At 38.6% G+C, this 27,854-nt stretch overlaps 1 protein-coding gene across 17 annotated transcripts in view; it reads left to right on the top strand.

The window, feature by feature from the left end:
• ZMAT1 (zinc finger matrin-type 1) overlaps positions 1-27,854 on the top strand; it is a 207,330-nt gene that overhangs the window by 148,878 nt on the left and 30,598 nt on the right. For 4 of the 17 annotated variants that reach the window (XM_070605049.1, XM_070605045.1, XM_070605048.1 and 1 more), the window contains exon 1: positions 16,873-17,251. The exons of 3 other annotated variants lie outside the window; for them this stretch is intronic. In XM_070605049.1, coding sequence (XP_070461150.1) covers positions 16,972-17,251 — 280 coding nt within the window. In that variant the 5' untranslated portion in view covers positions 16,873-16,971. Of the gene's footprint in view, positions 1-16,872; positions 17,504-27,854 lie in introns of those variants that run through there. 10 more of the 17 variants (XM_070605055.1, XM_070605054.1, XM_070605053.1 and 7 more) reach the window with 8 other exon arrangements.

The following is a 27,854-nucleotide window of genomic DNA, read 5'->3' as shown; positions in this document are numbered from 1 at the left end:
TGTATGAAAATGGAAAAGAGTGGGTCAAGAACAAATCTAAATAATCTACCAGGAGTTCCTTGATGTGGCAGGATAGATAATAGGGCCTGCCAATAGGCTTTAGTTCCTTGCAAGCTGTCCTTACATTGTGTAAGAGCGGATGTGAAATCACAGAGATAGAAATAAGCTGGACGGGTGAGATCTTCAGTTAAGCTGTCAACAATAACCACAGTGGCATCGGCATCAGCTGAGTAGCAAACAGAGGCCTGCATAGATTGAAACTGAGGGATAAGGTAGGAGGAGAGAAAGAAGAGAGAGCAGTTGGGGGAATTATAGGGGACCCAGGTCTGTATACAGGTGAGGCAGAAGAGCCAGGGCTTGAGTTTGGGAACAGAGAGGAGGTCAGAATCTTTATTTGGTGGTTTTTGGCATGGGATTGTGGTGGCAGGACATCTTGGGGTATCAGTGTCAAGGCTGAGATTGCCAACTTGTGCTGAGATCAGCATTTGAGATGTGTTTGTATACTAGGAAGAGGTTATCATCTTGAAAGGGTTGTGCTGCTAGGCTGAGGTTGTCATTCCTGAGGTGGTGGTGGGTGTCTGTGTCATTGTCTGTTACTGGCCTGTGGATGATACCTGTAAGGACTCTAGTGTGCTGAGAGCCACGAGCTCCTGACATGAATCCTGAACTAGCTTCAAGACTTTGAGGCAAAGTTTTACATTTGAAAAATTATTGCAAAAGTGGCTGAATATTTGCCTTTCGCCCCCCAGGAGTTATGGAGTAATTTCTTATGAGGAAACTGTGAACTGATTGAATATTCCAAAGAGTAGGATAAAAAGGAGCCCAAGCAGTTTGGCATTGAGCTAGAGTGGTAGAATCCCAGATCCAAACCATGAACCAAATAAGGCACAGTCAGGACAAGCAGAACCAGAATGCTCCACATTTTTAGGCCTTTTGCATATAGTCTCTGGCATGCTGGGGGTGCCTGTTTATGATGGGAGTCACTGGCGTTGTCATCCTGGATCCCATGGTGGCTCCTTATTCTATGTCACTGTAATGAAGTAAATCCAGGCTGGTATCTTATTTAGTAAGGCTGGATCTGAGAACTAATTTAAGATCTTTTTTTCTTCACTGGCAGATCCACACGGTAGTAAGTATGGCATCAGGTGTGGAGACTTTTATTCCCTGCAAAGAGGAACCTCCAGTTAACTAAACTTCAAAACCATCATATTGGAGAAGAATAGCAGATTTTGGCAGAAAGCCTTCTTGTGGCATATAGAATAACCTTTTAGGGTAGGGGCAGTTTCTCAATTTTCAGTGAGCCTCATTCTATTATTTTCCCTTCATCCAGGCACCAATCCAACATGATTTGTGCCAGGATAGAAAAGGGATAGTGGAATGGGGAGATGTCATTCAGTTGAAGGTGATGGTACATTTGAGTATTGTATACAGTAGTCCCCTCTTATCTGCAGTTTCACTTTTCATGGTTTCAGTTACTCATGGTCAACTGCAGTCCAAAAATATTAAATGGAAAATTACAGAAATAAACAATTCATAAGTTTTAGATTGCACACCATTCTCAGGAGTGTGATGAAATCTCACACTGTCCAGCTGCGCCCTGCCCCTGTCTTGAATCATCCCTTTACCCAGAATATCCATGCTGTATTCGCTACCTGCCGGTTAGTCACTTAGTTGCCGTCTGAATTATCAGATCAACTGTCTCAGTATCGCTGTGCTGTGTTCAAGAAACCCTTATTTTACTTAATAATGGTTCCAAAGCACAAGAGTAGTGATGCTGGCAATTCAAATATGCCAAAGAGAAGCCGTAAAGTGTTTCCTTTAAGTGAAAAGGTGAAAATTCTTGACAATAAGGAAAGAAGAAAAGTCAAATGCTGAGGTTGCTAAGATTTATGATAACTTTTATTATAGTATATCATTATAATTGTTCTATTTTAATATTAGCTATCGTTGTTAACATCTTACTGTGCCTAATTTACAAATTGAGCTTTATCATAGGTATGTATGTAGAGGAAAAAACATAGTCTACATAGGGTTCGGTAATATCCACAGTTTCAGGCATCCACTGGGTGTCTTGGAACGTATGCCCCATGGACAAGGGGGGACTACTGTACCTAGACCTATAAGTGAGAGGTGCCCGTTTATGACTAGAATGGGGATGACGAAAGGCTAAGGAACAAAATGGCAAGTTCAAAAACAGATCCTATATATAGAAATATTTAATAAAAATTTGACTTCAAACTTCTTGCTGATTGCATGATAATTGATCAGAGTTATCTATTTTCTCTAAGCACTTATTTCCTCATCTGTGAAGTACAAATGGAAATACACACCATATAAAAGTATAGTAACAAGTAAAAAAAAGACTGCACATAACTTAAGCAGTATTGTTCGGGGCATTTAACAAATTCTTAATATGTTAGCTGGATATATCATTACTTGTATTGCTCCTAGCCAATCTGAAGTAGAATAAAGATTAGTGGTTGAAGACCAGGGAAGTGTAATGCATTTTGTCCAATCTAGTACCCTCTCTCGGGCACTGTTATATGAAGAGACCCGTATAGACCCTCTGCTGGGAAATGGGTGTGTTGATGAAAATAATCCATAACCAATTTATAAATGAAAATTTGGGTGAGTTTACCTTCCTTCCTTCCTGAAGGAAGGGTACCAAAGAAGTGAGGTGTACAGAGGGGTTATATACCCCCAAAGAAGATGTTTCACATATGATTGAAATGTCCCTTTTACAATACTCATGAGACTGCTCTGTCAGCACAACAATTGATGGACACAGCAGGGGGGCAGGTCTGTTGTCTCCAGCTGGGTGGTCACAGGAGAGCACAGTAATCAGTTCCTAGCCTAAGGAAAGATGCTTATCCTTAAGGAAATGCCAATGTGGGGGGAAGTTGCACCTTTATCTTAAGGGCCTTTGTTCTTGTCTTTGGGACATAGCAAATGCTTAAGCAGACATACAATTCATGCTCACTGGCCATGTCAGGCCTTTTTGGAAAAAAAAAAAGTCAGGCCGAATTAGGTTTACACCAAATGGCTTCCTCATATACTCCAATATATCCTATTGCTTACCATTTCTATTTGTCATTTTCCACTTTTGAACTATAATCTTTTCATAGAAAGCATTGATGATCAAAATATTGTCCCTCAGCACCAGGGTGGTTGCTGCCTGCCCTGGGTCCATCATGTCCCTTGGTGCTAGGCTTTTATCTCATTTATTTGCCCAGTTGTCCACGCTGGGGTAAAATAGTGGACAAGCATAGAGGTATATATCTTAACAGAGGAAGCATTTCATATGTTATATAATTTTCAATTAATTTTAGATTGTTGTACAAACATTGTATATGTGCTTTTCCATGACACTTCAAGTTTACATTGCATATGATCATGGAACAAGTACAGTAACAATGATAATAGTTCGACATATTTGAAAACATTAGTTTAAAATGAGTTCTTAGGCATAGTTCTTATCAGAAAAGGAAATTTTTCCAGGGTTATAAGATCGACCATCTCAAGCCATCGAGCAATCATTACTCTAGTTTGTATGATATTCTTACAACACTGAGTAAAGGAAGCAATTAGTTTGACTTTTATGACAAGTACAAGAATTCCAAGAAGTAATAGAAATAGGAATTACAATCCTGATTGAAAACGGGAACCGATACTGGAAGGAGCCAACCAAACAAATCAAACTGGGTGTAGGATCGCATAAGGCACTCACTTGTTCTTTCATGTGCTTTAGCAGAGATGACATATTGGAAGACTCATCAGGTATAGAAACATAGCATTCAGTCTGAATGATTGTATATGTACCACCTTGGGATGCAATAAGAATATCTAAAGCCATTCTGTTTTGAAGGACAGCCCTTCTCATTAAAGACATTTCAGTATTTAAATAAGGTTATTCCTGCTTGACTATCATTAAGGGCTTGTTGAGTAAATTTAGTCAGAGCTTCCATATGTAATAACGACATCTTTTAGCCCCAAAGAAGAAGCAAAGATAGCCGCTTGGTGGCCATACCAGTGGAACACTGAATGAGCCCATCTGGCCTTAAAGAGAGGGAGATTGGAAACAAGTTTTAACTCAGCCTGACTCCTTCCCTGTTTTCAAAGGAAACTCAGGGTGCAATGTTTTAGCCATTCAGGCAGTGGCCAAGGCCAGAGATTTGTTCAACATAACCATTGAGTTCCATTAGGAATCACTCGATAAATGCCTGGTCTTCAAGACCAGTCTGTTCCAAATTAATCATTTCCTTTAATTATGATAGTATTCTAAACAAATTATAAAATAGGTATACAGTTTAAGCATAACAAAGGTTTAAATGAGGAGATATAAGGTTGGGAATACAGGCCCGGTCCAGAGTCTTGGGACAGCTGTCTACAACAGATGCTGTCTTCTCCTCCTGGTATGGTCCTTTTCAACAGAGCTGCATAGAGTCTTTTATTGGATGCCTCTTCTCATAAATAAATTCTCCAGGTTATAGTCCATGATCCTTAAGGGCTGGGAGTTCTCTGTGAAAGAATCAGCTACCAGTCTTTCATTTCTTTTAGGCATCTCATTGAGACCTTGACAACAATGTAATATATCCCTTAAGCAATGTTGCTTCATATATTTCTTCATCTAATTGCATAGGCTGTTTTGTTGTTATTTCAAAAGAAGACAGCTGATGTTTACAAAAATTGTAGATCTAAGATTAAGGAGCGCTAGCACAAGAGCTTTTGGCCCTGAGGGAGTAAATGCTTCTGAAAGCCTGCCAATTAAGTTTTGGTTGTGCCATTAGTTCTTTCCACTCATCCTGAGGATGGAGGATGGTAAGCGCAGTGGAAATGCTGCATTATTGGCCAAATATTACAAATAGATTTAATGAGTTCCCCAGTCACTGAGTAACTCGGTAGGAATGCCTCAAACAGGAATTATCCTTTTCAATAATAATTTACCTAAAGCCATTGCTCTTCTTCAAGGAAAATCCTCAACACAATGTGGGAAAATACAGATCATTACAAGATATATTTATCCTGGAGATGGTGGCATTTGGACAAAGTCCAATTGTCATACCTCAAAGGTTCCCTTAGGAAGGGGAAAGTGGCCTTGTGACTCATGAAATAGCTTCTCTGGATTATGCTTTGGGTATACAGCACAACAAGTAGAGGCTATCTGAGCCACTGTGGGAGAAAGTTTCCAAAAGTATTGTTTTCCCCTTTTGTTGCAACCTTTATATATACATATATTTTCTTCCCTGGTGATTTCCTGAGCCCATAGAAGGAAATCTTTTTACTGGGTTAACAGAGTTAATAGAAAGTAGCAGGCATCCTTGAGGCTGGACAACACATCCAGCTTGATAACATCCTTGCTTATCATTTAAGTAAGACCCATTTGTAAACCAAATTAAATAACAGAATGCAGTCGTGGTCTTCTCCCCTTGTGATGTTGAAAGCAACGTAGCAGGGTTAAAATAGTGAATACTATTTACCTACATAATATAACCTAAGAAGGTTTATCATCATTTACTTGACAATGCTTCCCATGTAATTTAGCATGCCAAAAAAGTCTAATTAGTATCCCTTCTTTATAGGAAGAGAGAACAAATTTCTTTGAGAAGTCCCGGGGGCCCTCTGAAAATTCTTAAAGAATGTCAAAATAAAGACTTCACTTGGGATATGAATTATTGGGACTTGTCAAAAATATCAAAAGATTTTAAAACACTTATTTAAACAAGATCAAGGGGTTGCTGATCTTGGCATCATGAGACAATGGCCACTGAAACAATGCTTCATAATAATATTTAACCAAAGTGACAACAGAAACAGCAAAAAAAAACCTTAATGGAGAGACCTTTGTCTTTTTGCACATAGGAAATTACCTTAACAAAACATAGATCTTCTGTCCTTTAGGTAAACTTACTCAGAAGGAAAAACCTTTTATAACCTCCTTATCAAGAGCAGACTAAGAGTTTAAGAAAATTATCCTTTTAAGAGGGAAGGTGAAATTCTAATTTTTGTACCAGCTTACTTTTTCACATTAAAACCCACTTACTTACTTAGATTCATTTTAATCTTAGCCAGCTTGACCATGTATAAAATTCCCCAGGGTTTTACTTCCACCAACTTTTTGTCACTTTCTTTTACATTCAGAATTTGTTCAATGTCTTTCTGTTTTCCTCCTAGTACTTTAGGACAAATTTTATCTCAACCAACCAAATAAAATACTTCCATTCTTTATACTTTCTTTACTGAAAACTTACACCTTACTTTCCTTGAATACAAATACGTTTTCCTTATTAATTTGTAGTAGCTTTAATCACATATATTAGAGCTCTTCAACCTTTAACAGACCCTAGTAAACACCAAAAAGGTAAACAATTACGAATTGTCTTTTATATCAGCATTCTAAACACTTTTCATAATTTCTAGAAACATGCCACTGTACAGTAAAAGACCCGAACACTTTTAGCCTCTCTGCAATAAGAAGCCAAAAGTAGATAAACTTACATTTAATAATTAATGTCTAATATCTTATTTGGAAATGATCTAGATACTCAATGAATTTTATCATTCATTTAAATTAACCTAGCAAAAGTTCAAAGTCTCAAGTTACCAAAAAGATTTTGGAAGTTATTTTAAATAGACATGCCATAAACTATAATTATTGCTAAAAGTTTATCTATAAACTCCTATTTCATTTATATCTAAATCATTTGTTCCCAATAGTGATATTTAGATTACCCGCAAAATCTTTTTGAGACATTAGACAAAATTAGTTATCATTTAAAGCTATTATTTTCCGGATACATTTCTAACAGACAATGTGAGCTTATTTGACTAGTAAACCCAGACATGCCTTTTCAATCAAACCAGCAAACTTAAATTTTCATTAACCAAAAATTAATCTATATCATGCTAACTTGAATGACATTTGGGCTAGTTCTATTTAGAAAAACTTTTTGTAAGCACTTACTTTAAGTCCATTGAACAGAGCTCTTTAGAAATTGTACCACCCGGAGGTAAAATACCACACATTCATAACATAGATATAGACACACACATACAACAGACAGATAGAACAAATATTTTCCTTAGATTTATGAGTTAGGTGTTCTCATAGCAGACTGCGGTGGAAAAACTTGTTTCCTCAGTTTTTTCCTCTTTCTTTCTTTCTTTTGGCCTTAGCAATCTGGGTTGAGATCCCCCTTTGTTAAGCAATTGCAGTCACAGCATGAAGCCAACCGGAGTTCGAGGAGAGGCTGCCCATTGGGGAACTGATCAGGCTGCTTTAGAAGCTTGATTTCTTACTTCTTTTTTAATTTTGTTTTGTTATAAAGTCCGAATAACTTCTAAGGACAGTGTAATGGGTCAGAAAATGTACTGTTTGTGAGTGTTACTCCCTATAGAAAGGTTGTAAACACTCTCTTACGTGCCTTGGTTTCTCCCTCTGGCAGTCTAAAACTGCTGTGGGGGCCAAGAGAGCAGGTGACCAGCCCATTGCGCTTCCCCGGACACGCCATAATTAATTACGGTAAACGAAAGTGGCATTCTCTATGGGACCACTACATGTCACGAAGATTGATCCTCTGATACTCCCAGTGAAGTCCTCAGTCACCTACGGACACCTTTTGGGTGGAAAAGGTGGGGAGGAGCGATGTCCCTTTCCTTTGGAGCAGAACACATTCAGTCTCTCATTTCTCTATCAAGCAGTTTGTTCAGACTTTATAAACACAATTCTTTCCAATTTTAAAGCCAGATTAAAAGGTCGGCCTGCCCCATTCACTGCAAAGTTCCTCTAGGCTCCTCTGGCCTAGGAAATTCCTCCTAGGTTCCTCTTACCTAGGGTGTGCACCTAGTCCTAAGACCTTAACCAGCTCATATAAACTCTTGGACCGTCAACTTAGAATAAGGAGGTCCAGGTTTCAGGAGAACTCACCAGGGTCACCTGAAGAATGCAGTGATCTGGGGGGCTCAATGGGCCCCTATTGGTACTGAATGCCAGTTCAGTATAGATTCCAGGTGGTCTCCAGTGGGTTTCTTTGAAATCCTGGCGTGACTACACCAACAAATGTTGACGAAAATAATCCATAACCAATCTATAAATGAAAATTTGGGTGAGTTTATTCTGAGTCAAAATGTGAGGACCATGGCCTGGGGCCTTCCTTCCCAAATGAAGGAAGGGCACCAAATAAGTGAGGTGTACAGAGGGGTTATATACCCCCAAAGAAGATGTTTCACATATGATTGAAATGTCCCTTTTACAATACTCATGAGACTGCTCTGTCAGCCCAGCAATTGATGGACACAGCAGCGGGGCAGGTCTGTTGTCTCCAGCTGGGTGGTCACAGGAGAGCACAGTAATCAGTTCCTAGCCTAAGGAAAGATGCTTATCCTTAAGGAAATGCCAATGTGGGGGGAAGTTGCACCTTTATCTTAAGGGCCTTTGTTCTTGTCTTTGGGACATAGCAAATGCTTAAGCAGATAAACAATGTATGCTCACTGGCCATGTCAGGCCCTTTTGGAAAAAACAAAGTCAGGCCGAATTAGGTTTACACCAAATGGCTTCCTCATATACTCCAATATATCCTATTGCTTGCCATTTCTATTTGTCAGGTGGTCTGGGAAGTTTCTTGGTGGCTGAAGTGAAACTGGTCATCTCTGGTTGTAGGTGGTTCACATCCTGGCATGCACTACTTCAGTCTGCATCCAGGCCACTGTCCTAGGGTCCCTAAGTCCCTGCATACTGTGATCTCTTTGCTCTGACTGTAGGCCTTTTACATCCACTGATTCTATCAGCACCATGTGATAATATAGCCACTCAGTAAATGCAAAATTGTATTATTTGCATTCATAATAATAATGTAAGAGAGGAAAAGAGGTTGTCACTGAACATGGCTATTAATTGTAGTTTTTTTCTATACTTTTTCACAATCTATATTTAAAATAAATTGCAATAGATATTGTTTGTCATAGGTCAGTGCCATCTGATGAAGAAATCCAAAATTGCAGCTTGGATATCACATAGCCAGTAGCAGGGAGTTGAGGGGGCAAGAGTGGATTTTGTGTGGTACAGGATAATCAGGCAGAACACTCAAAGACTAAGCCACGTGAAAAAACGTATTCTTTAGCCCGTCTCTCAGCTAACAAGAAAGGTGTGTGTGTGTGAAAGAGAGAGAGATTAGGAGTGTTCAGGAGCTAGAGACATACTAAGAGAATCTATGGTATTATATATTATATTATTAAAATATATATACATATACTATACATAAACACTATATATATACTATGATATATGATTGAACAAAAAATGCAGTCTCTTGTAAAAGGTGCTTATAACCTCATTTTTTCTGTCAATGATATATATATTTAACATCTTTGAATGTAAAGGAAATACATTTATACAAAATTGTTTTTCTGATTCAATTTAGAACCCCATTTATCTTACAGTTTAAAAATTTATATCAATTTCTTTTTCTGATGAGCAAATTAATATATTTAGGGCAAAAAACACTAAGCAAGGAGAAATATATCTGTGTAAGAGGAAATTTTTATGTTGCCACCTCTTATCCTGCCATATCACAAGATAAACCTACAGCATTACTTGGATGTATAGTCTTCAGATTAATGTGTGTGTGTGCATACATAACCTACATTATTTTTGTTAATGGCTACTCCCTTCAAGTAACCATTTTGTTAGTGTTAACTGTAGGCTTCTAACAGGAACTGGTTGAGGACAGTTGGCTAGGTTGTTTTGTCTACTTGATTGTTTAGTAACTCTTCTGTGGTAGATGCTTTCTAGTGAGTGTTGATATGCAATACAAAGATATTCATTTTTTGCCTACTCCCATTAGTTCATCCACATGCCTCCTCCCCAGACTTTCTTGTACTGGATATTCCAATCTTTCGCCTTCCAAGACCTGACCAACTTGGCAAGTCATTTTCCACGGCCTGTGAGTTCATTCAACCAAGGTGAATGACCAGATGCTCTCCCCACAGCTATGCACATTGGGAAGATTTACCTTTAAAATGGATGTCTTTCAGGGATACCTCTGAGGGCGGCTTAGTGCTGTAGCATTCCATTTTCAGCTTGCATGGCATACTGGGCCAACCCGTCCATGAATCAGGCTTGGTCAGTTTCTTTCCCCATCAGCTGGTCATAAAGGATCTCCCATGGCTGTTAAGTGTGATTGAGACCTGAGGTTATGATACAACAGTTTTGATCACTAGATAGCCTGAGCTGCCCCCTCCAGTAGTGCTTTTTGGACCTGCCTATGCCCAATCCCAGCCATACCACTTCCAATTTATGATGAATTGTTGCTGGGGCCACTCAAGCTTATGATTTTGTGGGTCTGACAGTATCCAGCTCATGATGGGAAATTCTAACTGTATGTTCACCTGGTGTCGAAAGTTCAGGTACTCTGTCTCTTTCAAGGCCCAATAACAAGCCAGGGCCTCTTTTTTGAAGGATGTCTAATTCTTCATTGCAGATGGCATGGCCTTGCTCCAGAACATGAGAGATTATGTTGTAAATCTCCTGTTGAGGTTTGCCATGAATTCCACATGTCATCTATTCCTTCCACATGTACCTCTAATACCATAGGGTCTATTGGGTCATATGGCCCAAGCAGCAGGGCTGCTTACACCTCAACTTGGACCTACTGCAGAGCCTTTTGCTACTTTAGGCCCCACTCAAAGTTGGTACCTTTGCATACCACTCAGTAAATGAGCCAGAATAGTATTTCCACGTTTGAATATGCTGCCTCCACAATCTGAAGAAGTCTATCAAGTTTGTAATCTGTCTTACTGGATGATGGATGGCTGCAAATGCTATGAGTTTTATGTTTTCATAGAGTTGTCCTAGTATGCCCAAGACCAGAAAACCCCTGAAAACTTCACTGACGGGAATCTGTGATGGTTTCATCTCCCACCCTCTGGAGCACATGTGTTTTACTAAGGACTCAAATGTACCTGTCAGTTCTTTCTTATCTGATCCAGTCAACAGTGGACCAAAGCAGTGTTCTGCAGAATGTCTATGTGTTCCACATCTCTTCAAACTATGTTATAACAGAATTGGGTGTAAACATATCCCTGAGATAAAGCCATAAATCAATTCTGTTGTCCAAATCATGTGATGAATTAAATGGGAAAACGATGGGTATCATTACCCCTACATCCCTTAAGCCTTTAGGGGAGGCTCAAATTTCTGTCACTCCCCACAGGATTTTGTATGTTTTTTTGTTTACTGTCTTGGCTAGAGTGGCAGCAGTTTCAGAGACTTCCACTTAGATTTCCACAGAATGACAGCCTTTTCCTCACAGGCTAAGGAACCAATGTGGAGGTTCTGCCACCTGCCATGTATATCCATTCTAATTATATATTTGTGGATTAGAGAGATTACAAGCAGATCGTTTCATGGACTCGTTAGAACAACAGTGAGCCAGACCTGGACGGATTCAGTGGAACCACAGTGCATCAGACCTGGGCTAATTCATATGCTCCCTCTCTGATAGAGGGCCATGATTATGCTTCAGGCCTTCAGGCGTCAATGTCAACTAGAACCCCATGTCCAAAAGCCTAAAAATGTGTGGGTAATTTTTCCCCAGTGTACATTTAGCTAAGTAATTGGCCATAGGTTTCTTTGATGAAGGACTCTGTGAACCATTACTATATAAACTTGCTATAGAGTTGCAAGATCCTTCCTTTTCGGGACCTGACATCTGTGCTAGAGGTTGACAAGACAAAACAGTCAGGGGAGTAGGTCTTTCGGATTGAGTGCTAAAGTGAGAGTCAGTAGGTGTGTGTCCCATAGTCAGATCCAACAGTCTTTTTAGCACCTGAAGTAGGTCACATCTTCTCTGATCATGTTCAGTACTCAATAAATGCCAACTCTTATTATTATAATGGATTAACTGTCTTGTGGTGCTTTGGAGTAGTTCTGGAATACAACACCCTATAAAAATATTCAGATGCTAACCCAAACACTTCTAGAATGGATCTATTTATTTTAAAAGAAAATCTTTCCTGAAGAAAAGACTTGTGGTGAGTAGCTCTGTTGAAGAGTAGTTCAAAGAATTGTATTTGGTCTATTCAGTACACACACACACTCACACTCACACCCCAGATATCATCAAGCTAAATTCTCAGACCCTTCTTTTAGCATAAATCTCACATTCTTTAATTGTGTTAAGTATTTTTAAAATGCCCACATGAAATATACCCTTTAGCAATAACAAAAAAAAAAATGGCTACAGTGACATTTATTCTGACATTCTTTACATCTAGAAAATAATTATTAGCTGGGTGGTAAAATTAGTTCTAAATTTTAAAAATCTTCCAATGCACACTATTAGTTGTGTGATTACTTTTATTTAACTTCATTGTCACTTGAACGCAGAGAATAGTCTCTAGCTGAAAGAACCACTGTAGACAGGACCTAAGAGGGCAGCTGATATCTCATAAAGCAAGAGCTTCATGGTGATATAAAGAGGATGGGTAATATAAAATGTAAAAATCAGAGGTCAGGAAAGCACATAAAACAAGAGGAAATTGGTTGCTGAAATCATTCCCTGACTCCAAACTCCACTGGGTGAGTAAGTGCTCAATACCTAAATGTGTTCTTCCATTAACCAATCATAGAAGATAAACTTAGGTTATGAAAAAATATTTCCCTATAATTCTCAAACACTGAGAAGTTTCTTGAACTTTCTAGATGTTTATGTAGCATAGGAAGCATTAAGAGTGACTCTGAAAGAGATCTGGATGCTAAATCACATGGTAGGATGTTCCCTTCAGACCATCTGTAGGCTGACAAGAAAGGTCTGTGTGTGTGTGTGTGTGTGTGTGTGTTTGTGTGATGGGGGTGGTGAGCAGAGAACAAGAATGAGAATATATGAAGGTATATACTTTGAGACAAATACATTAGGCATACACAGATATATTTTCTGCATATACTTCTATAACATCAATTCCCAATCAGATACATCCTATGCCACTATAAGTTTATTTATAATTATTACTGCTTAAACAATGGAGAAATATATGAATTATATTATATTTTCATCTTAACCCTGATTAACCACGAGCTATCTACTCTTGTGTCTTTCTTATTTGTATATCTCAATGTGTCTATTTGTTTTCTTTAATTTTAGTATTGTTGAACAACTTTGGATTTTTCTTGTTTTGAAGAAGATTAGCCCTGAGCTAACATCTGCTGCCAATCCTCCTCTTTTTGCTGAGGAAGACTGGCCCTGAACTAACATCCATGCCCATCTTCCTCTACTTTATATGTAGGCCATATGCCACAGCATGGCTTGCCAAGCAGTGCCATGTCCGCACCCGGGATCCAAACTGGTGAACCCTGGGCCACAGAAGTGAAACGTGCAAACTTAACTGCTGCGCCACCAGGCTGGCTCAACTTTGGATGTTTGATTGCCATTGTTTTTCACCTTTGATTTATTTGTGATAAAATTGAACATCATTGTTCTACTTAGTCAGATTCATTTTTATGTCAATCATATTAGTGACATGCCACTAAATTACGTTCTAATTATTTCTTCTATTTTATGATGCATTTAAATGTGTTGTGTTTGGTGATAATGAATTTTTCATTTCCCATATTATTCCAAACAAAGCATATTATGTCTGACTGTAAAAATAATGAAAGGATCACTGGTATGCTTTGTTTATTTACTGATTGCTCAGATATGCAAAAATATGCTCCCTTTTTTCTTTTTGACACCTCTGACCTCCATTTTAGACCCACTTCCACACTCCTTCCACTCCCATCTCCTTTCTATGATTTGGGGAGTCAGTAGCTAAAACTCATTTCAGCCAATATAGTTCACTCCCTGTGGTCCAGTGATGTAAACAGACTGTTTCAGTTGCTAAATTATAAACCACGGAAAAGTTAGTTATAACCATGAGGCTGAGTTTGCATTCTTTAAATGGGATTAATGAGCCCAACATAACATCACTTTGTAAGAAGACTGGGAAATTATGGGAAGCATCTAGCCCATAGGAGGCTTTCATCAATTGTTACTCTGCCACATTCCACTTCCTCTCTCCTGTGAAAGAAATTATTTTGGCATTCGCTTAATAGCATTACTGTCATAGAGAGCAACGATAAGTATAAGAGGAAGAAAGGAAAGTATGTGCTTATTGTCAGTCTATGACTGCGACTTGGTGGCATTTTTTGGCATGTCACCAAATGGAGTTGGGGAACATGGAGAAAATTAACTGATTACTTTCTTTGGTTTCATGCATTATCCTCTCCCCACTTTTTACTGTTTTACTGAACAGCAGACACATAATTTTCCATGGAGCCTAAGAAGAAAGAAGTAATTCCATAATTTAATAAATATTTGGTGACTGCTAGGGTCCAAAGACAGGAAATTGTAACTGCCACACAAAGATCAGGGGGCTATGTAAAACCACTGCTTACAGGTCCTCCAAAGCCTTTGGGTGCAAGGCTTGCAGAAAGCTGAGGCCACTGCAAAAACTCATGTTTTATATCTGTTGGAGTCCATGTAAAGAATGGCTTTTATTTCTATTCTATTTAAATTGTGATACATGTGTATATCATTGGTGGGACCTAAACCATATTCAGAATCCTGCTGGCCAAGAAGTCTGAGAAATGTAATTCATAGGCTTCCAGCTTCAGAACATGGGAGAGAGCATGGAAGGGGGTGGAAAGACTTCCCAGTGCTAGCTGATAATATCTGGAAAAGTCCCCTGAGTTTTATTCCTCTAACCTTTCTGATTATTTAAAATACTTGAGTCTCTATATTAAATCTTTTCTGTTTGAAATACCTAGTGCAGTTCCTCTTTTGCTGACTGAATCCTGAGTGATGCATAATCCCCAGAGAGTCTGATTGAATAGTTCTTACACAAGTGGACTGTGATTCATATTTTGAGAAACAATGCTTTTGAGGGATTCCCCCTCCCACATTGAAAGGAATAAAATTGAAGGGAATGAAATTACATTGAAAGGAATAAAATTACAAATACCTACTGGCTATTTCAGTGGAATTTTTCTTGTGCATGACCTATCCAGTAATTTCTTTGATGAGTAAATGTTGTACTTACAGAGGGACGGGATAGAAGATTAGAGAAACCACCCAATAACTCAGGAAATCTTAGATAAATTACTGAACCACAAAAACAACATCAAGTTATGTTCATAAGAGCCCAGCACTCTAAGTCTCTGAATTTACTATTCAGCTCCAGCCAGTTGTTGCCAGTCAGGAACACACAGTCAATACTGCCAAATCTTCAAATGCTTTTAAGAGACTTTTTTTTCCCCATGAAATGCCCCTTTAAAATGTTGACAAGAAAGTAAATAAACAATTGTGCAGTTAAAACATATGTGTGGGCCAGACCTAGGGACTTAGGGACCTAGGCCTAGGGACCACTGGTTTGTGACATTTGTCCTAGGACTCTACCATGCTGGAGCATGAGGAGTCAAAAATAAAACAAACTGTCTTTTGTCTCAAAATGGTCCCGTGCTATTAAGAAGAGAGGCACACAATACAAATATGCTCAAGATATAGGTGTAGCACAGATGGGGGTAGAATTAAGTCTAAGCAGAGACAGAGGAGGTTATCTCGAGGAAGTGATGTATTATCTGGGTTTCAAGAGATGTATAGGGGTCCATTAGGCAGGTGCCTAATGTGGAGAAAGGGGCATTTCAGGAAGAGGGAACAACATATACAATAACACTGCATCATGAAATAATATTTTTCAGAGGAATCTGTAAGAAGATTTAATATTGCTGAATCATAAAGTAAAAACAGAGTGGCGAGGTGGGGGCAATGGAAGAGGATGAGATCAAGGAAGTGAGAGGGGACGCTAGTAGTGTGAAGATGTGCCCTTTGACTATCCAATAAGCAATAGGGAGCCAGTGATATATGGCAGCAATATGGAAGTAGATTGGAGGGATTCAGATCAGAGGAAAGGAGATGAGTGAGACAGATGCTATAGTTCCGACAAGAGATGATGAGGACTTGAAATAGGGCAACAGAAGTGACTGGAAATGAGAGCATACCCAAGAGAAACTTTTGCACAGATGCTCCAGGACACATGTCCATCAACAGGGAAATGGATGGGATACTGTACGGCATTGACAGTGAATGAATTACAGCTACCTGGATGAATCTTAGAAACAAAACTTTTAGTGAAAGAAACAACTCCCAAAATGCTACCTAGAAAAAGATACGAACTTTGTGAAATTGGAAAACAATCAAAACTAAACAACATTGTTTAGGCATACATCTATGCGATAAGCATAGATGAAAAAAAAGCATGGAAATAATAAATATAAATCAAGATACTGGTTTATTTGGGAGGGAAGCTGGGGAAAAGATGGTGAGGAGATTTAAATTATCAGTGATATTCTAGTTTTTCGGTTGGGTACCAGATTTACAGGTTTTTATTATAACTTAGATGGGTAGATTGATAGATAGGCAATCATTTACGGCTGCAATGAAAATATGTTACGACCAAGGCTTCTGCTTATTTCTGTCCTCTCTCCTGAGGGTTATAAGAAAGACAGGAGAAGATACATTTTAAAGATATTTTGGAGGCAGAATCAATTGGTTTCCAGTCATTTTTTTCCTAAAATTGGTTTTAGATTAGCTCCTCCTAGGGAAAGAGCCTCTCCACTGTGTGGGGCCCACGTGCTTTTACATCCCGCGCTTTTTACCCTTTGCCCTCGGCCATCATCGCTCCCCCTGGAAAGACAAGCTGGTGACGCCAAGCAGTGGGAGTAGGGGAGGGGCCGCCCGAGGGCCTAAAGCGTTCCTATTGGTGGAGAGAAGGAGCGAGAACGAGACTTGAGCTGAAGCCAGGAAGAGGGGCGAAAGGGGTGGAGCTACGCGGGGCGGGGCTAGGCAGGGCGTGGCCAATCGGGGCGGGGCCAGTCAGGGGCTGGGCTAAAGGAGCTCAACGGGAGCGAGGCGCGAGTGCGATTGTCCGCGTCTCGCTGCGATGGCGGCGGCGCGGAGCACAGTCGGGCCGTTGGCGGCAGAGTCTTCCCCTCAGGAAGCTACCGTCTCTGCCGCCTCCTTCTTCTCCTACACCGCCTGCGCGGCGGCGGCGGCGGCGGCGGCAGTGATTGTGCCTGCCTCCTCCGCCACCTCCACCCCTGCCTGCCTGCCTGCCAGTGGCTGTGGCGACGGCGGCGGCGGCTTTGGAGGCTCCACTATGGCGGCGGCGGGGAGGGGGGGCAGTAGTTTTAAAGTAGACACCCGCCCTTGCCTCAGAGAAGGTGAGTTCCCGTCCCGGGGTGTGGGGGCGGCCCCATCTCCTTCGCTGCCTCTCTTCGGCCCGTCCAAGATCGGACTGGGCGCGGTTCGCCACCGCCCCACCCCCCACCTGCTGTGGCGCAGTAAAGGCCAAGCTCGCCCCGCCCCGCCGTATTAGCCCCGAAGTGTGTAAGACGACCGAAGCAGAGAGGGGCTTCCCTACTTCTCCCCCGCCCCCCGAAAAGGATGGGAGCCCCCAGGAAAAGGAACTGCAGGTATTCACAAGGCAGGAGTTTGAAGGGAAAAAAAAAATTACCACATAATTTCTCTCCCAGCCAGGGCGCCTTAGAAAGCTCTAGGAAGCTGAGGTGTGATTTGGTAAAAGAGGAGGCAAGGGAGAAGTACCGTGGAACTAGGAAGTCAGGAGAAGCGAAGGGGGACTGATGGAGAAAGGGGGCAGAGATCAAAAGAAAAGGCCAAAGAAATGAGAGGGAGGAAACCCCTTTTGGTGAAATTAAGCATCCTGCAGCGTAGAAACTTGCAGTAGGGTATTTGAGAGACAAGGTTAGGAATTTGCGGAGGTTAGAGTGTATACTTGAGCTTTAAAGTAGGTGTTGAATTTTAGGATCCAGTGGAGGGTCTAGTTTAGGGTCTAGTGGAGAGGCTTGTACTGAGGGAAGAAAAGAAGAGAGTGGCAGAAGCAGATTTCAGGAATCACTTTGGAGAGTTTTTCTTTGGCTATCTGAGGGTGTGACCTTGTAAAGCAAGGTTTATGGGCCCATTTTTAAGGTGATTTTGGTTTTAATAAGTGCTGTTGTACCTACCAACACATATTACTCCTAACATAAAGAGGTATTTCTTGACTATTTCAGTGTAAGTGGTATTTTAGTACACACAAAGTACTGTATACTTGTAAGCAGCCTACTAATACCAAACTGTAAAATTTGCCATTGAAATGTGATTTAAAGCAGTTTTGGAAATGCTTCTTAAGTGGTTGAGACCGATTCCATTGCCGAAGATCTCAGTAAAGCATTTTGCCATCATAAATTTCATAATTAATTTCCAGTATTTGCTGTGTTCCTTATGTTGCTAACTTGCCTCCAAAGTGAAAGATCGAGGACGCCAAAATAGAGTGGAATAATTTAATTTCCTTTTTCTTAGGAGGACACACCATTAAAATTACCCCATAAAAATGAGTTTCTCTTCACATTTTTAAACGATATATCCTATAACCTTTCACACCTTTCACTTTGGAGGAATGGTGAAACAGTGAAAAAAATCCCTTGTAATATTTGTCATAGGCACATTACATAAATGCCAATTACTAAATAAGAAAGTTAGAAATACACTATAATATGGTGATTTTTTAATTTATTAACTGTCTTACTGAAGGCAGCCTTTGAAAGACTCTATTTAGTGTCTTCAGTCAGCCTGGATTTGTACAGTTGTTCTGGGATGAAAATATGACATCTGGATTTTTTGTTTTTATACCAAACTTACTGTCTATAACCAGCAAGAAGGAGAGAACAGTTTTATAGGTGGTCAAGATCACAATTCATCTTGGTTCTCATGGCCTTTTCACAGTAAGGTTTAGGAGCAGTATCTCATGGAAAAAACGGCTTTTTGCCTGGCTCTGTGACTGGCTTGGTTGCGGTGTCTTTGAATATATGCAGATATTAACAGCTGTAAGAGAGATAAATTTATAAAGTAGCAGAAATACCCTGTCTGTGCTATTGCTAGGTGGTAAAATGAGGACAGCCCTAGCGTAGGAATCTGGTGCAGTGAACCTAGGTTCTGTTGTTAGTTTATCCACTAGATTTTGTGACCCTGAACAGGTCCCAGGCTTCCTGGATTTGGGTTTTGACGTTTCTGAAATAGAAGTATTGGACTAGTGAAACTTCGAGGTTGATTTCAGATCTGGAAGTATGAACCATGATTTTGCAGTTCTGCATCGATCTTCTGTCAATGGCATTCCCATGGCTGTGCACTAGAACAGTGATTCATAAGCCATTAGAAACCTTGACTCATAGTTACTACCTGACATTCAGTGAGTAGTGAAATCTGTGTTGTTAATGTTGAGACAATTTACTAGGATATGAAAAATCAAACATAATTGCTACCTAAAAATTACCTCTTATCATTCATTTTAGGTAAATATTCTTCGATAACTATTCATTCCATACCAAAACTCTCTTACCTTTTCACTTAACAAATGATGAATATTTGTTATTGTCCGAAACACTATTAGGTCTCAAAATACTTTTGTTTAGATACTTACAAAGGCTGTAAGTAGTTGTCAGTTATGATAGTGGATAAAGGATTGAAGAGAGAAAAATGTTGCTCAGTGGTATGCCAGTATCTTTTGCTTGTTTGTTTTTTAAGTTCTAGTTGGAAGATTGCTCAGAAAGGTGGCAAAGAATTGTCAATATTCCAATTATTACAAGTCTGCTCCAGATAGAACCATTAAAAGTGGTTTGATAAAGCATTTGCTGATCCATTTTCACCTTTGGCTAACACCCTGAGGATCTCATCTGTCATGAGGTTGGTAATAAGCAAATGTCAGTGGAGATTAGAAATTGCCAAGCAGGGAAGATTAGAGGCTTTCAAAGGTTACCAATGGGAAATTAGGCAATCAACTTAAAAACAAAACAACAAACAAAAGAAATACTAAGTGAACAAACATATGAAAAGACACATACCTACCCAGAATTCATGGTAAGGGCAGTCATGAAATTCTGTAGGACACTTCATATTTGATTTAGTGAAGTTTTTCAAAAATGTTTAATGGCTCAAAAATGCGTTTTCACCCAGCATTGATGTTCCAATAGTAAAAAATCAAAACAAAAACCCTTTTATTTACCTCTTCCTTTTAGGAAAAATAAATTATTAAATGATTCTGTTTTAGATTGGAGAACATTCTGCATTTTCATTTGGTTAATAATCCATTTGCATAGTGATTACCTAACAAGGCTTTCCTTTGTCTCCATCTCATTCAGTAAAGTTTCAAGTCCACCATAAGAAAACCTAGTTAATAGCCTTTCCTTCATTTATTTGGGAATCATTTATTGAACACCTGTATATGTGTGTGCCAGGCACTGTGCTCAGTGCTGAGGATATACAGAAGAATTAGACACAGCTATATTAAAGAGCTCAATAGTAGTGCTTGATAGTACATTATAAAATGAATAAATAAAATAATTTGGGAAAATGCAGTTTTAAATATAATTAGATTCCTAGACTATTGGGATTGTTCTATTGTTTATTACAAAGCTGTATTCTGCCCATGCTGTCTTATATACTATAGGCACACTAAAACATTATGTTGTAAATCTCATGTTGGCATCTAGGAAGAAAAATTAACAAACTGTTAGAATTAATTTTTAATTGTCTGCATTTGGCAGGGTGGGGATGTCTGGAGAGAGATTAATGACCATTTGTTAATTTCTGACCCTCTGTCCTTAGGTGTCAATATGTGAAAATACTGACTAAGCATGTCCACTACTATATTCAATACATATCTGTTAGGATGTGAACTTTGATTCTTTTCCTCCTGAAACCAGTCTTACAGATCTATTCACATTTATTAACTTGTTGGAATGAATGGCATGATAACTTTCTAATGTAAAGTAGTTGTCATGAGACCAAGTAAATTAATGGATTTATACAAGACTTGAATTCAGTTTCTAATTTCACAAGCATGACTCCTGAGCTAGCTAGCCACAGAGTGCTCATAATTATGAAGGTCAAGGACTTAATTTAAATAAAGAAAAAGTAAATATTAAACATGCAACTAGTACTCTCAATTATTTTGCTAATTTCATTGTATTTTGTAATTGTTAATATGCCATGGGAATATGGCATTTGATTTGATTGTGATAATCTGTGTAATATTGCCTAAACTTGCCTAACTCATAGATAATGTACTAATCTTATAGCCTGAGAAAGTAAGGATACTAGATAGCATTATAGCTGTGAGTGCTCATAATGCTAACAGGTACAGATCTGCATTTCTGGCACAGTTAATGTCTCTGAAAACCCCTTAAATGGAGTGTAACCATTAGGGGAAAAAGAGAGTTAAATGCCTTGGCAAAGTTAACACAGTCAGTTCCCAAGTCTCCTATAGCTTAGTTTGAGCTCTGCTCATTCTTTCCTAAGATTATAATGGTGTTAAAAGATTGCAAAGGTCAAGGCAGCTATTTGAAAAAGATCTTTTCTAATCAAGAATGTTTGAGCAAGGTTATCTCTAAAGGTGTAATCATGGAGAATATAGCACATATGCTCTTTGCAGAATTAACATGATTATTTCTCAGATTTCTTAGTGCCCAATTTCAAATCTGTGACTAAGAAAGACATTTATGTTTACAATATTGCAGCCAACCCTTCTGAGGTTTGCTCTATTCTTGTCACTTTATTAAAATAGGATATGCAAAGATTTCTTTACAGTGCTAGTTTTTTTTTGCATCAAAATCAGTTGGACTATGAAATTCCCACTTCAGTAAATCATTAAAGCAGTTAATAGCTAGTCCTTGCCGTAAAGATCTGATGGGTTGTCTTGAAGAGAAAATTTGTTGTTTTGTACAACCAAATCTAATTGTCGTGTAACAAATGCAAGTAAGATTCATTTTATTAAATATAGCCAGTTATATATAGAGTCATCTAATTTGAATAAGCTTCAATTTCTTATCAGGGTAACCAAAAAACATTTAATTTGAGTGAACAGAGAAGGTTCTCTTACCTAGAAGAGATGTGATAATCTTCTGGTTCTTTTCCTCAGAGATCTTGTATAGCTTTTAATTCCACTAGTGAGAGTGGACCAAGTTGTAGGCATAAATTCATTATTGTTTTCTGACTCAAGACATGAATGTTATTCTTTTGTCACAAAAATCTATTTTATCCTAAATTGTCTGGTGTTATCTAGTAGTAGTAGAATAAAATTCAAATATTATAATTTGAATTTCACATTCAATTGCATTTTTGGATACAGAAGTTAATGGTATTTTACTTTAGCATAGTAATACAGCTATTTGGAGTAGGCATAATCGAACAAAGGTCCCTAAAAAAGTGAGTTTCTGACAAGTGAATCCTCTTTGTTTTTATATCATCAAAAGCACATAGTCTGATACAAGCTGAATTGCATATTTTTATATCAACATAGGGGATTTTAGTAATGCCCAAGTCCATAGAATGTGAGTTATTAGTACTCATATTTGTATTCCACTAACTTAAGAATATCCCTCTGCTGTTAGTAATGTCTCTCCCCAGACTCCTGGAATTTTTTCATGGCCCAAATCCACCTGAATCTAGAATCATATCTTTTAAATTTTATCTTCCCTTGTCTTTCATTTCCTATAACCTCTCTGGGCCTTAGCTTCCTCATTTTGAAGTGAAGACATTAGACTAAATCATTTATAATCTAGAGGCAGTTTTGCCCCACAAGGGACATGTGGCAATGTCTGGACCTATTTTTGGTTGTCATGACTGGGGAATGTTACCAACTTCTAGTTAGTATGTAGGCCAGGAATGCTGCTAAATATCCTACAATGCATAGAGCAGCCCCTCACAACAATGAATTATCTGGCCCAAAGAGACAATAGTGCCAAGATTGAGATACCCTGAACTAGATCTCTAAAACTAGTCTGATTTGAAATAAAATGATTATAAATAGTATTAAGTAAAAACATCTGGGGCTGGCCCAGTGGTATAGTGGTTAAGTTTGCACACTCTGCTGTCCCAGGTTCAAATCCTAGGCGTGGACCTACACACTGCTCATCCAAGCCATGCTGTGGTGGGGTCCCACATACGAAATAGAGGATGATTGGCACAGATGTGAGCTCAGCAACAGTCTTCCTCACCAAAAAAAAGAAAAAGAAGAAGAAGATCAAAGTTTCTGGATTAGTAAACAAGCGTACTTTATTGAATGCCTAGGTGCATTAAACATTTTTTAAATTTAATTTAGTATTCACCACATCCTGGGAGAGACATTGTATTTCTGTACTTTTTATATGGAAAAAACTGACTCAGAGTCATTAAATAATTTGCTCAAGGTTATATAGTTATGGGTAGAGATAGGATTTGAATCTGCTTGACCAACTCAGTAGCTTATTTTTTCCTCCTGCTACCCAGTGCTGTACTACTTATTTTTTACTACTACCCAATGCTGTAGGTCATAGTTTTTTCCCTCATTCCAAATTATTATGAAAGTTTTATTTTCTCAAGTTATGTCAACATTCCTTGTAGGAAGGAAATAGATTAAACACTTTCATTAATAGAAAATTGGTTAATTCATTTTCTCACCAAAAGCTAAAGACACTCACAAATATAATCACATTGTAGTAGCATCGAATATATGAACTCTCTTATTAGATCCCATTTATAATTTGTCACAAAAGCCCTCTTTGATTTAAAATAACCTTCCTACGTGTTATTCAAGAGAGAATCACTTATGTCATAGTAGCAAAACAAAAGTTTATTACTTGGTCGTGCAGTTTCCTCTGAGTGTGAGGTTGACTTTGCAGGGCAACTGCCCTCATACCATGGTTCAGGGAGAAGAAGGTGCTTTTGTCTTTTTTGCTTTCAATATTTTATTTTACTTTTTATTGTGGTAAAATATACATAACATAAAATTTGCCATTCTAAGCATTTTTAAGTGTACAATTCAGTGGCATTACATATATTCATGGTGTTATGCAACTTTCACCAGTTTTCATCTGCAGAACTTTTTTGTTGTCCCAAACTGAAATTCTGCAACTGTAGGTCATAGTTTTGTTATATGACAATGGTTCTCCACTCTAAAGTAAACTTTTCTGTCTAATTTCTGGAAAATAACATATTTAAAAGTTATTCTTAATTTATTAATAGTTGACAACCTGAGGAAGTACAGTTTATTATTACCACAGAGCACAACATTGCAAAGAAACTTTACCCTCTTATATTCTGAGTGTAAATGAGACCATTCTTTAAGCATTTGTTTTATTTTATCTTTTCCATATACTATCAGTTTGAGCCATCACTCCGTTATCAGACTTATTTTCTCTTCCCATTTTGAACCTAGTTTGTGTGTGTGTGAGAGAGAGAGAGAGAGTGAGAGGAAGATTCACCCTGAGCTAACATCCATTGCCAATCCTCCTCTTTTTTTTTTTTTTTTTTGCTTGAGGAAGATTAGTCCTCAGCTAACATCTGTGCTAATCTTCCTCTACATTGTATGTGGCATGGCTCCACAGCATGCTGATGAGTAGAGTAGGTCCACACCCAAGATCCGAACCTGTGAACCCTGGGCCACCGAAGCAGAGCACAAGGAGCTTTAACCCCTCGGCCATGGGGCCAGCCCCCTGAACCTAGTTTTTGACAGTACTTTCTTATTCTCCATTGCTTTTGTTTTATGTTAAAACGTGAAGGAACAGTATCAGCATCAGAAATTCCTACATGTTTCAAAGACAGTATATCCCAGTCCATATTTGAGAGCACACCATTGTATCACTAAGATCTCCATACCAAGCTGCACTAAACTGAGCTTTGAGTTTGAGTATAAAATTTTGCTCCCCATCCATATCTTTTTTCCAAGTTTGTGATAGCATACAAAATTCAAATATATCAAGGAATGAAAAACAGTTGACAAGTGCTCTGCTAGGAATATTAAAACAACATGCCTAAGATTAACTGGGAGTTATTTACCGTCTCATGTTCAAAGAAGTTTATTTGCTGCAGATGAGATAAGAAATCACACTTCACAGCATTCGGTATTTTGTCATTTGATATTCTAATGTGTAATCTAGTTATATTTTTTAACCCTAGCTCTCCTAACTTTTAACTAAATTAGATTGAAAGATGCAGGGCCATCTGCCATGAATTTGGTATATTCATTGTCAGGGAAGAAAACTTAGCCACTTATACTTAAATTATGACCAAGATAATACCCTAATTTGCTTTTAAAAATTCTTTTTGATGCTAGCTATAATAACTAAAACATTATACTTGGTAATAGAAATACTGTGTGTGTTTTTTACAGAGAAATATTTGGGAGAACTTGCTTTAGGGTTAGGACATAGACAAGGAAATGCAGATAATGGAACAATAGGGAAAGAAATATTGGGATCTTTTGAATTTTTAGGCCCTTAAAACCTGTACGACCTGTATAGCTGCTTAAAACTACAAATCATCTTTTGTGTTTTCTGATAGACATTATTTGGGAGCAGCTAAGATATTTGGGTCCTTATGTAAGTACCCTACCAAACTTTTGCTTCTATGTGTATTTCTATCTAAAATACAATCTTTTCCCATTGATGACCATCAACCCATATATAGTCGAGTACAAAAGAAACTTCAGAAATGGAAATCTGAAAAGTTGTGATATGTTCTTAGTCATACAGTTAGTTAATAGCAGGGTAAAGACTATAATGCAGTCTCTCTCATTCTACTGCTTATAACTCTTACTGTTTTTGTAATTAAGAATCAGTATAAACCCATATTAAACAACCAACCAATAGAAATACATCAGTTTCATATTCTAACCAGTTAAGGAAGAGAAAAGACATGGAGAAAGTATAAAGAAGAAAAGGAAAGAGAGGAATATACAAATGTCCAAGTTTATTTAGCTATACCTTGGTCCCAATTCCTACTAGAACCAGTTCCTAAGCCTCAGTTCTTTGCAAGAACACTTTAGTTCCTAGCATGTAGTGAGTGCTCAGTAAACAGTAGTTCCTGTCCTATCCATCTTCCTCACAGCCAATGTCGTTTGCTCACCTGACCCCTAATTTAACATGTGCTCCCTGAGATTGGCCTGTCCTCTGGGCCTTCCCCCTAAGACAGGCTGAAAAACACCTGTACTATCGCCAGTTTCCTCTCCTACTTTCAGAATTGACTATAAGCCATTTATTTCTGAGAGTCCAAAAATCACATCTCAAATAGTGGGGATGGGGTAGAATGAGGTCTAAAATAACATTTGTTTAGCATCTCTTGTGACGTGGACGTATGTTTCTTACATATGCCAAACCTAGAGATGAAATTTCTCATTCAAGACTTTGGCCTTTTTAAGAACCAGCTCTCAGGGAAATCTTGGGCAGACTTAGATTTGAATTCTAGCTCTGACGCTCATGAGCTGTGTGACTTTGGGCAAATTGCTTGACCTCTCCAAGCCTCAGGTATCACCTTTAGAAAGCAGAGATCATCACATTCACATTAAATTTAGGGCAAATGCAGCTAGAGGAGAATTTGGTCGTCTGGAGTGACCGCTGAGAAACAATACCCATTGTATGTGATTGTTCTCAGTAAAAAGCCACCTTTCACAAGCCTCCTGTTAACAGATTCAAGATCTAAAAAGATTTTGAAAGGTCAGAATGATTGGTAGGATCTAACAAGGTAAAATTTAAATGGGGCAAATATATGTATATATTGGGTCCGTTTTGGGATCCAGAAGTTTCTGTCTATATAGCTATATCCTGAAGGGACTGAGTTTAAACAGCTCCAGGTAAAAAAGAAGCTTACATTTTAGTCAAAAGTCAGCATAGCATGAGTCAACAGTATGATGCGACCACCAAAAATGGTGAAGCTATCTTACGCTATATTAATAGAAGAGAGATATTCAGAATCAGGAGGTGGATATACATAACACTACTGAACTGTACACTTAAAAATGGTTAAGATGGCGCATTTTCTTAGGAGTTTTTTTACTATAATTTAAAAAAATGAGGTGATCTCATTCTATTTGTTTGTTGTTATTGTGACCCCATTAGGGTGATTGTGTTTATGTCACACTTTCTGAATGGCAGCAATTTAGGTAAACTAGTGAGAGGACTAGAAATCATGCTGCATGATGGAAGTGAGATCAATTTGCAAAAAGGCTAAAGAGAGAGGGAAGGAATAAAGATGTAAATGGTTCTCTTAAAATATTTAGGGATACCCATTTTAGAAGAGGGATTATAGAACCGGGACCAGTAGAAGCCCTAAAACAGTGATTCTCAAAGTGTGGTCCCTGGATCAGCAGCATCAGCATCAGCAGGGAGCTTTTAAAAAATCTATGTTCTTGGAACCCCATCCCAGAACTACTGAATCAGAAATTCTGGGGGTGGGGCCCAGTAATGTCTTTTAACAAGCTCTCTAGGAGATCTGATATATACTGAAGTTTGAGACCCCTACTTAAGGAAAAAGTTTCAGTTCAACAAAAACACATGAAAATTTGGCAACTAGAAAGACAGCAGTGATTCTTAACCTTCACTGTGCAACAGAACCACCTGGGAAGCTTTACAAAACAAAACAACCAACAAACTATGAGTGAGAACCAATCCCAGAGATTCTGGTTAATTGCTCTGAGGCGGAGCCTGAGCATTGGTATGTTTTAAAAACAACCTAGGTGAGGGGCTGGCCCCGTGGCCAAGTGGTTAAGTTCGCGCGCTCCGCTGCAGGCGGCCCAGTGTTTCGTTAGTTCGAATCCTGGGCGCGGACATGGCACTGCTCATCAGACCACGCTGAGGCAGCGTCCCACATGCCACAACTAGAAGGATCCACAACGAAGAATATACAACTATGTACTGGGGGGCTTTGGGGAGAAAAAGGAAAAAATAAAATCTTAAAAAAAAAAAAAAAAAAAAAAAAAAAAACAACCTAGGTGATTTTAATGTGCAGCCAGGGTTG

Source organism: Equus przewalskii, chromosome X (assembly GCF_037783145.1).
Source record: "Equus przewalskii isolate Varuska chromosome X, EquPr2, whole genome shotgun sequence".
NCBI lineage: Eukaryota > Metazoa > Chordata > Mammalia > Perissodactyla > Equidae > Equus > Equus przewalskii.
The sequence above is the reverse complement of the archived record's forward strand: the minus strand, read 5'-3'. Positions and strand labels throughout refer to the sequence as shown.